The sequence below is a fragment of the Glycine max genome, chromosome 4 (assembly GCF_000004515.6).
Source record: "Glycine max cultivar Williams 82 chromosome 4, Glycine_max_v4.0, whole genome shotgun sequence".
Taxonomy (NCBI): domain Eukaryota; kingdom Viridiplantae; phylum Streptophyta; class Magnoliopsida; order Fabales; family Fabaceae; genus Glycine; species Glycine max.
In genome coordinates this window covers 44,606,246-44,617,697 of record NC_016091.4, presented here as the reverse complement: position 1 = coordinate 44,617,697, position 11,452 = coordinate 44,606,246, and the positions used below count along the sequence as shown (strand labels likewise).

Sequence of the window (11,452 nt, the reverse complement as noted above, 5' to 3'; positions counted from 1 at the left end):
TCACTTCAATGAAATGTGTTTGATTATTTTTCTTCTTCTTTTAGTAGACTATCATTGATATCTTTCTTCCCTTTTTACCTCGTTTTCTTTGTAAATTTAACACTTTTACTTTTTATCATGAAGTTCTAAAATGGTGCTCCTCAGCTAGCCAGCAGCTGCGTCGGCATGTAGTATAATACTCATTACTACAATTAATGGGCTATTAATTTGTCTAGTAATATAGTTTTGTTTACGTTTGAATTTCACTAAGACCCTCCAAGAAATGCTTTCACACGCTCAATTAAGGTTTAGCAGCGGTTTAATCATATGATATCTTGAACTTAATGTTAGCATTAATCGATGTTATTGACTTTAATTTTGTTAAGAAATCTAATTAATATTAATGATTTTGACTGTGACAACCTCCGCAATCAGAATCTCTTTTGATTTACTTCTCATACCTTGGCGGCAGAACCTTTGGTAATTTGTCTATAACGTCACAACGTTGAAGTGTGAGCATGCTATTGCTTAGAGCATCTTTCTTCTAATGGTCATCTTGTCTCGCAAAATTACATGTTTGAGAAATTATAATTGTACATCAAATTTTGTATAATTTTTTTTTAACATTAGAGAGTGCTAAGAAGAATGTCAAATAAAATAAATAATACTATTATAAAAATTACAAAGAAATTATAAATCTAAAAGTTTTAACTTTTAAATAGTTTTTAGCAGACGAGTTATACGTTGGTCCGTTTAGATACACATCAGCAGCAGCAGCAAAGGCTGCAATTCAGCTTAATATTTTATATTGTTAAAAATAGCTATTAATTTGTACTATCATTAGTTGTGATATTTTAATTTGTGAAAAATGAATAAATTATATGGGTGGAATAATGCATTTATTATGCAGGCCTTAGATAATATTATGAAATAGTCGGCGGCAGTGCGCGTCTTTAGTAACAGTGATTCTTAGCCCTTTATTTTTAAATAAATACTGCGGAAATATTAATATCAGAGACAAAATAACATAATAAACATATTATCATTATAATAAGAAATTAAAATATCATTTTCAGAGGCAAAAATATTAAAGTAATTGCTATATTTTTCCTTAATTTTTGTATTAATTGGTATATAACGTGACACATTACAAATTAATTTGCTTTGGTACTTAATTTATATAACTCATTAGTAATGTATAGTTTTGATAAAATGAACTATAATTCCATATGAATGTGAGTCATTTGATGATATATACTGAGTTTGGTGAAAGAATTTAAATGATAGGGTGAAATTGAAATATAAAAGTAAAAGATCATTTTCATTTTATAAATTAATTTTATAGGATTAAATTTAAATTAATATTCTAATATGTATCAAAGTCTATCATATTAAGTATTATTAAATTTGTTATGTTATTCGTTATTAGATTGCTATTGGAACATTATCATATCATTTCTAGATGTCTGATTTGATAAACTTTACACTTGAGATTGAGATGTATTGTTTTTACATAAAAGAATGTGATCAAATCTAAGTGTATAAATAAAAGGTAACTCTTATCTTAGAAATTAGTCTTTTAAGCTTGAGTTAAACCAATACTTAAAGATCTAAGAAATATGTTGAAATGCTACTAAAAGTATAAAGATTCTAATTATGATAAGTGAAAGAAAAAAGTTTAATCTCATGCTCGCAGCACTATGCAGTAATATGTGTTAAAATACTTGGTTAATTTTGCTCAACGGCATGATCACTAGTATGGGTGGGAATAAGTCAGACCGGCCTACAGGGGTCTACGACCTGGTCTACATAAAGTCTGACCTGAACTGACCTATTTAATTAAAATGGTAGGGTCAGACTTTTTTAAAAGCCTATTAAATTAAATTGACCAGGCTTAGGCTTATTAAAAAGCCTTATATGTCTGATAGGCCAACCTATATATATATATATATATATATATATATATATATATATATATATATATATATATATATTATTTTTTGGGTATCAATATATAATATTATTTTTTGGATACAATTTTTTTTTTTTTAAACTATCAGACTTTGATTACACATTATTGCTCGATAACTTCTATTTCTATAATCAAGGACTTTAATTACAAATTAGGGTTGAGTCATGTGCCCTTTTATATTTCTCATTATTTTGATTGACTTTCCTTTTTTTTAACTTTCCTATTACGTTCCTACTCCATAAAATATTAAATATTTATTGTGAAGAAAACTTTTAAAAAGACCAGACCGAACCAAAATAAAAGTTTCATCGTAGGCTAGGCTCATGCCTTTCAAAGTCTGACCTGACCTATTTCCACCCCTCATCACTGGCTTAAGCAGAAACGGGTATAATTGATAATTCTAAGCTTGAGATCAATTTTCGCACTTCAAATACGATATAGTTATGCACTTTTCTTGACGTGAGCTGTCACTAATTGAGATGTTTTGTTTTTGGTGTCCCAATATTTCAGGGTAGGGTAAAGGTACTCTTACTATCTATGCCCAACTATATATATATATATATATTTATTTAAGTACTTACTTTTAAGAAAAAGATATAATATTTTTTTTTTACTTAAAATTGTCGTTTATAATAAAAATAATCATATTTTATGTCAAGTATTAAAACTCCTTAAAAAATAGTTCAAATTAAAATTCCCTTTCTTTTTTAGTCAAGTTAATGTTTGTAAAAAGTTAAAGTCTTGTACTCTTTCTATCGACAGGGCCCAGCTATAGGTTATCCTCTTAAGTCAATTTAGTTCATTATGAAATATATATAAATTGTGAGAGTTTGAATTGTTTTTTATGTCCTTTGCAATACATTTCTTTTTTCTTTTTCTTAATTTTTTGTTTCTCCTTTTTATAAGGCATGCATACTATAAATCTCTCTTTGAATAAGAAAAAATAGTATTGATCACTAACTATAACTCTAATAAGACACTTTCATTCGAATTTAATTTTACAACTTGATAGGATTTTGAGATCGATTTTATAATTGACAACATTGACTCGTAATGCTTATTAAAATTTAGTTTTAAATGTAATCTTGATCCTTTTATTTTTAAAATTATACAATTTTAGTTCTTTTATTTTTTAAAAAATATTTAGTCTTCATATTTTTTAAAATCTATAACTTTATTCTTTTTATTTTAAAATAAAAATATGTAATCCCTCATTTTTGTAAAATTTATTATTTTGATCCTTTTATCAAACTACCGAAAGTGTTGAATGTTAATATATTAACATTGATTACAACATAGATTAACTAAATAATATTATATCACATCACTAAATTTAGATCACGTTAGGTTAATTTTTTATCGATGAATATTTTTTAAATTTGATAAAAGAATCAAAATTATAAATTTTATAAAATTGAAGAATTAAATGTTTCTATTTTAAAATAAAAAAAATGAAATTATAAATTTTAAAAAATAAAAAAACTAAATATCTCAATTTTAAAGTCAGAGGATGAAAATTACATATTTTAAAAAAATAGCAGCAACAAAAGTTCCATAAGCCTAAAATTTATAAGTTCTCTCACTCTATTTATCTATACATGCGAATTGAATACACACGATGATCACAACTAATAAACTTTAGTAAACTAAATAAATCTGATTAGTTTATTTTAGGTACTGCGTTCTTAAAAGATAACGAACTGTTCCCACCCTCTGAGTGTGGAACTAGTTAGTCTGTTCTATAATATCACCTTGGTCCTAGCACAAGTTTATTAAATGCATAATTGAGTGATTTATATAATTAGAGCTATCATTATTTGATATTTTTGTTACATTGTCCCCTAGCTATTTAATTAATCAATCATAAGCTAAAATTTTAAGGTAATATTATATGAGAGTATATATTAATCAGGAACTTATCATTGAAGTGCTAGCTGCTTCAATATTAATTACCTTTTCTGATTGAAAATTATAGACAAGTGGCTTTCGCCGTCTTAATTTGGTGTCTAGCAAAATAGGAGCATGTGAGTGATACGGGCCACTGTACTTCCTCTTTCGTATGTTATGGAAAAAAAAATAATTGTAAAATTACTTTTTATATTTATCTCAATTTATTAAATTAATTCTCTTATAATTTAATTTACCAATTTAGTTTGTTGATGGTTAACAAGTAAGTTGATTGTCACTTGACAGTTAATTGAATGTTAACTATTTGCATGTAGATATGTATCAATAGTTAAAGTTTTTTTTTATCTAATTATTAATTTATTAATTTTTTAACAGCAGCAAAATTAAACTTACGACATTTTATTCTTCCATTTTTTCTTAGGAAGATGGTGTCATTGAGTGGAAGCTTAATCTCTCCGGTTACTTAAAATTGTTTATCTTTTGTAGAACTAAAAAGATAGAACGGATTAACAGTGAAAACTGTGCCGACAAAAGTTTTTTGGAAAGTGCTAAAAAAATTGTTCCTAAAATATAGATAAAAATTAAAACCTTCAAATTAATTTAGTATCTTTAATCAATTAAATATGATTTTATATATAAATAAATCATGGCCTGTAAATTTTACTTTTGCTATACAATTATATAAAAATAATAATTTATATTTTCTATAATGATTGTTTATAATCTTTATTTTTTTTTATCATAATACATACATATAATATAAAGAAGGCAAAATAAATTTAAACTGTTAAAAGACAAGAAAAGTGATTCATACAAAAGAATGAAATGCATCTAAACCTCCATTTGGCTGAAACTGATAAAAAAAAAAGCTCATGTTTAGATTGAAAAATGTGTACTAAGTTTTATATCAATTTTTCTTTCAAAACATTTAAACATAAATAATCACATTTAAAATTTAATTTTAATCAAAATTAAGTTTATAAAATAATTTCATTTTTAATCAATTTTACAAACATCTATTTTGTGTTATATTATCACTTGCATAATCGATTTCTATAACAGTGACATATATATATATATATAGCCAGCAAATTGATCAGCAATAAAATATACAATCACGTTCTCAGATAATAATAATTTCTCGAACCTGTCGGAATCCAGAAGAGAGCTACATATATAATGATGCGGATATCAATATATATGCACATACAACACCCACATCCCACATTATTGTTAATTTCATTCCATGCAAGTTATATATATATATATATATATAATCAATTTCTCCTCAACAAATAAGTGTTTGGGCAAAAAAAGTCCTACCTAATGGAGAGATAGTGGAGGAGGTAACAAAACTCTATACTATAAAACTAATAAACCCGAAAAAGATGAATTATTTTGTGAAAGAATTTTTGGACCTATAAAAAGTAGAATTTGGGTTTGTAAAAATTATCGAGTAATCAAAGATGAAAAGGACGATCCAAAATTTTGTGAACAATACGAAATAAAATTTATTAATTTTTGAATACGTAGATATCAAATGGGATATATATATATACCTCATAAGCACCAAGTTATGGCGCTGACGAGTGATCCATTGTGTGTTGGGGGCAAGTCTTTGGTGCCAGATAATTAAAGATGATTTTCATCAAACAGGTACAAATTTGGACATCACTTTTGAACCGTGTATATATGATCATATGAGAAGACCCTACACCTACACCTTAATATATATATATAACCTATGCTATATATATATCATCTCTCTCTCCAATAATGCATATCTTGGGCAGCCAATGTTAACCTTTTGGAGGGATTATATTCACAAAATGCATGGTGCTGCCTGGATCATATCATATGCCAGCAACAACACATAATACTATAGGCCACGATAATAATCAACCTATATATTTCAAGCTATGCCAGCGCTTCAATATATATGTATCAATCCTAATATCTTCACCAATGCTCACCATACCGTTCATATTTTATACGTGTGTGTACATTAGTACATTTAATATCAACAAACGTACGAGCGCGTGGGATAATGGATGTAACATAATAAGGTTCATGGAATTTTCTTTTTTAAAGGCGTTTTCGTTCTCTTATGTACGTACGGATTTTCTTCCTTCATCGATTTTTTTAACATCACTAGAGACTTTTCCACGCATCGATTCCACTCAAGTAACATCATATATCCCTGTCTATCGTATATACTTCCCATGAGTTATGAAGAATGCCTGCATCGCAGCAAATATCAATGTGACAAGTACCCCTCATCATATTTGATAATTTGAGTCTTTGACCCGCTTCTCCACGGAAGACAACCAAAGTAGCACCACAAAGACTATAATTTAAGAAAAGAATAATATGGGAGGGAAAATAATATATATATAGTTAGTTCAAGTAAAAATATATTTAATTCTTTTGATCAAGGTCTCAAATTTAATTTTTTTAGATAACCTTATTAAAAATAATTAATTTGATTTTTTGATAGAGATTTGTTATTAACGTTGATAAATATTTTATATTAATGTCATGATGACAATAAATATATATTGAATGAAAAAATAAAAATATACATAAATGAAAAATCAGAATTGTAAATTTAATTTATAAACTATACATAAATGTTAAATTTAAAATTAGTCACTAGTCATTAACTACTTAAAAAGTTATATAAATTTAACTTTTAATCTTGACAGTTCAGATTCAAATGTATATGATGAAATGCTGAGTTATAATTGTTATTTTTTAAGATAAAAGAGTTGTGAATGGACACATGAAAAGATTAGGATCACAAAAAATTTGCTAGCTTCACTCATTAATCAGCAATAATCGTCATCCAAACTTCTGCTGATGAAAACAGATACATCAACAGGAAAAACAAAGATATCCGGAGGGGAGTGGGGGGAGATCATCATCTCATCAATTCTCAAATCTTTTGCTACAATTTTTCCTGTTATCAACATCTTCCTATTGTTTTCTATCTTGGTCGTTTCAACTTTCAACAAGAGAAAGAAAGAAAAGAGTTCAAAAAATTCAACTCAGAATAATAAGAAGAAGAAAATGAGAATTTTTTACAGCTCACATCTGCTGGAACACATCAAAATTTGCTCCGGTTAGATCCTCAGACAGTGACATTAACGGATAGTTAGTGAAATCTATCAAATTCTGAGTCAGAATCTGCTCTTCTTGCCACGAACTTGTCTTGAACTCTTCAGATTTTAGCACATTGACATGGAACTGTAACAAAGGATCGATCTTAGTATTATTGTTCTCACCATCCCATGAGAACCCTGCATTTTCCATCATTTGACACCCTCCCCCAGCTGGATAAACACTCATACTTGAGCTATTGCTGGAACTTTCCTTCATCAAAGAACTGATTTTTGAAGCTGAGTTGTTATCTGAAAACTCCGCCGCCACCGACACGTTCCCGTGATCAGAAGAACTATTCAGACACGGCAATGAGGAGAATCCATAGCTTGAGTTGGTCCCCACATGGTTCTGATCAAATTGTCTTATTGGGTTGTAACCCATTTGGAATTCAAAGTAGGACAAAGGGTCTAAAGCAGCATTCTTGCTCATGAAAACTTCCCTTGAAGCAGCTTCTGTTACATTTAATCCACCATCACAGTAACTTGAATTGTTCACTACAAGTGGTGACTCTTGTGAGGAAGCTAAAATCCCTTGAGACATTGGTAATAACATAGGTGGTGGTGTCTCCAAAATGGTTTCCTTCTCTTCCTTTATAATTATGTGTTCTTGAGCACTGAGGAGAGGCTTGTGTGTTGCAGGGTCAATCCCTTGCTTCATTAGCTTCTTCTTCAAACATGAATTCCAAAAGTTCTTAATCTCATTATCTGTTCTCCCTGGTAATTGAGCTGCAATTTGAGCCCACCTGACATTGCAAAAATAACCATTTGAAAAACAACTCTTCCAAAGCATTAATTTTAATAAGTACTTCAGAGCATTATAACACATACTAGTATTAAATAATATAACATTAATTCAAGAGAAAAAGGTGTATACCCTGACACTTTAAAATGATTTTACACTATCGTCTAATAGAAATCATCATTAAACTTGTAATTCTATGTATTTAATTATACCTATTTCCTAGAACTTCATGAAGACTAATTATAAGATCCTCCTCTTGTTGAGAGAACATTCCTCTCTTCAAATCAGGCCTCAAATAGTTTATCCATCTCAATCTGCAACTCTTTCCACACCTTTGGAGTCCTGCAATATTCATAAAGTGAGGGTTTTTCTTTTCTTTTCTTTTCTTTTCTTTTAATGAGAAGAGAGAATGAGTGTTAATTAAATTTAAATAATACACTATAACTTGTTTCTTATAAAAAGGAAAGGAGGTAGAATATAATACGTTACCGGCTTGTTTGGGAACGGAGCTCCAGCAGCCAACGCCAAATCTGGTTATGTAGTTGAAAAGCTTCTCATCTTCTTCGGGGGACCATAAGCCTTTCCTTAGTTTTTGCTTTAAACAACAGGAATGGCGACCCATGTGTGCGAGGAAAGTGAGGAAAAAAAGGACACAAAAGGAAAGTTTTTCTAAATTATGGAGAAAGAAGGCTCTCTGAACTATGAAGAAGTGGTCATCAGTGGCTCTATATAGTGAGACATTGCCCGTGTGCTTGTGTCAGTGAAACGTTTTTTTGAGGAGGAGAGGGTGGAAAATGTGTCAGTGTTATTGTTGCTATGTGTGGAGAGGGTAAAAGTGAGGTGATTTAAAGGGGGAGAGGGAAAGAGTGTTAATCATACTTAGGATTCAAGTTATGAGAGATGCTGAGGAGGAAGGTGAAGCAATCAAGTGGGATTTACGCAAATCCAGTGCTGCTTTTTCCCATTGTATTGGATTGGTTTTTAAGACATCCTTATTTCTAGAAAAATTGTATAAATAAATGAAGTACTATAAAGTATAACAGCTCTGTAATATAAGCATGCACTTTAGAGTTATAATAACATCCATACATTTTCAACGTGGACCTTCTATTTGAGCTAAATTTATTCATTTTTTTATTTTATCTGTTTTTGATTTATTCACTAATTAATTAATAAGAATTATTTTAACTGTTTGTAATTTAATGATGACTAAATTTACTGTATTTTTTTCATATTCCCGACAAATTTGTAATCCACTGCAGCAAACTTACTATAATATCGAAAATTCTTATATTGTCTTTAAAATATGATCAAATTCTAATTCTAGTATTAAATATATAATTATGTTAAATACTTAATTTTTTTTATTATTCATAATAGTCTATTTTCAATGAAAAATACATGAAGTTTCTATTAAAAAAATGATATCTTTACAAATTCCAATACAAGAATATGCTTTAGAAAATAAGTCGTCAAAGTAAAATATTTTTGCTGCAAGTCAAATTCCATTTGACCATAAACACGAATACTTCTTTTAGTAAATCACGAATTTCTTCCGCATTAACTAGCCTTTCTTTGAGAGTACATATAATACTTAGCTATTTAGTAAATGTTTAATTAAAAACATTTTTTATTTTTTTAATAAATAATACTAAAAATAATATTTTCTAATTAATAATAAAATACAAATTATTGCTTAATACTTTGTTTGGTAGCAAGAAAGGAGAATAAATATAATTGATGGAAATAGAAAAAAGAGAAATAGATAAAAAAACATAATAAAATTTTGGATTGTTTGGTTGAGAGAAATAAAAAATTAAATGAAAATAGATAAGGGTAAAATATATCTGGTCCTTGTAAAATTTAAAAATTATTAATTTGTTTTTCAGAAATTTTTTTGATTAATTTAATTCCTATAAAAGTAAAATATTTTTTATGACCTCAATAGTAATTTCGTTAGATAGTATGTGATGTGCCTACTTAACACACTTATACTTCTCATTTGATTTCAAATTAATTAAATAATTTATGGGTGTTAAAATTATCAAAATGAATTAAATAATATTTTGAGGTTAAAAATCTTTAAAATTGTATTTTTTTGTCATTTCTTTAATGATTTTCTCGTATTTTCTAATAAAATCAGAAAAAAATAAAACAACAATAAATTTTAGTGTCTTTTGAGCATGTTTAGAGAAGTAGAGATTAAAAATAATTAAGTCAATTAGACATGTGCAAAGAACCTGTCTAATGAAATTATCATCAAAGATCATAAAAAATATATTTTATTGTTATAAAGATTAAATTAATATAAATTGAGAATTAAATTAATATTTTTTAAATTTGATGAGAAACTCAAACATATTTTACTCAATAAATAAATAGTATTATGAGGGTGTTTGGTTGGATGAAAGGACACGGGAGGAATTAGATTGGAATTAAAAATACTATCTTACCCTTAACACGTCTCATAATCGGACCAATATGCTGTGGTAACGTAATCTATTATCCCGAACATATAATCGATTAAATGTGTATTCTAGGTACCAAAAGTTCAAAACATTGCATGGAAGCTAGGAGGAAGAAGTAGCTAGCAACGACGCAAGAATGTGGGAACCCGGTGGTAAGGGAAGTTCAAAGTGTTTATGGCAACGGTTAGAAAGTGGAAGGCTGATTCAGCAAAGGAAGATCGAAATGAAACATGGAACTGAACACAATCGACTATAGTTTAGGAAGATGGTGTAGTAACGCGAGAAAGAAAGGGTAGTTTAGGAAACTGAAGTCTGATGGCTAATTTCCAACCTATTTTCCCTCAATCCAATGACAAAATAACATACCATGAAAATCACTAACTTTAAAATTCTCTCATCTAGATTTACTTATACCAAACAACACCAATTTTTATATATTATCATCGCTAATTTCACTCTCCACTCAATTTCCAACCTATCTTTATGCAACCAACCATAACGTAAATTTATTATAGGACTTGAGCTATATGATGACATGATTGTACCCAAAAAAAAACCTACATCTAATTAAATAAAAGAATAGAAAATAACCTTAGAGTATATTTGGTCCAAGTAGGTTTTTCTTTTTCCTTTTTGCTTAAAATTCACTTTTAAGTTAACGTTAAAAATAAGAGTTTAAAAGAAAAGGAGAAGCTATTTACCAGATTCCATTTTTTGAGCTTCCAAACACCTTTTCAGATAAAACTATTTAAGATTTTGAATTTTAACAATGTCAAAAGTTGTTTTACTAATAATTTATTTTAGTGATAATTTGCAAATTATATATATAATATTAATAAAAAAATTAAATATTGAGTACAAATAATGAAATTTTTAACTTATTCTATATGGTTGTTTGATGTTTTTAAAGAAATATGAAAATAAGAATTTTATTACATTCAAGCATTAATAAAAAAAGCAAAGTAAAAAAAAAAACTTAAAGACCACGTTAACGTTCAAGAAGGTACAAAAGACCATGTAATAAAAAGAAACTTAAAAATTGCTACTTAAAAAATATATGTATATATCAAAATAATAAAACAAAAAAGTAGCATAAATAAAATATAAGTAGATAGGATTTAAAGTGAGGTCCAAGATAATAAATAAAAAAACTCCGTAAAACCTATCTAATTTTTTTTAAGTTTCTTATTCTCGTAATTATTTTTAAAAACTCCGTAAACTT

The 11,452-nt window shown here is 27.9% G+C and overlaps 1 protein-coding gene across 1 annotated transcript; it reads right to left on the bottom strand.

Annotated features, from left to right (window-relative positions):
• Positions 1–6,670: 6,670 nt before the first annotated feature.
• Positions 6,671–8,714, bottom strand: LOC100801702 (transcription factor MYB86-like). The gene is made up of 3 exons (NM_001255620.3): positions 8,252–8,714; positions 7,975–8,104; positions 6,671–7,763 (listed from the first exon to the last, which is right to left on the bottom strand). Exons 1-3 carry the CDS (start codon positions 8,382–8,384, stop codon positions 6,947–6,949), a joined length of 1,080 nt encoding a protein of 359 aa, NP_001242549.2. The 5' UTR covers positions 8,385–8,714; the 3' UTR covers positions 6,671–6,946.
• Positions 8,715–11,452: the final 2,738 nt, after the last annotated feature.

Excerpts from the sequence above, each read along its gene's own strand:
- LOC100801702 (NM_001255620.3), bottom strand. The coding sequence starts at position 8,384 with ATGGGTCGCCATTCCTGTTGTTTAAAGCAAAAACTAAGGAAAGGCTTA. Across the intron at positions 8,105-8,251 it reads CTCCGTTCCCAAACAAGCCG|GACTCCAAAGGTGTGGAAAG; the intron begins GTAACGTATTAT and ends TGAATATTGCAG. Across the intron at positions 7,764-7,974 it reads CATGAAGTTCTAGGAAATAG|GTGGGCTCAAATTGCAGCTC; the intron begins GTATAATTAAAT and ends TTGCAATGTCAG.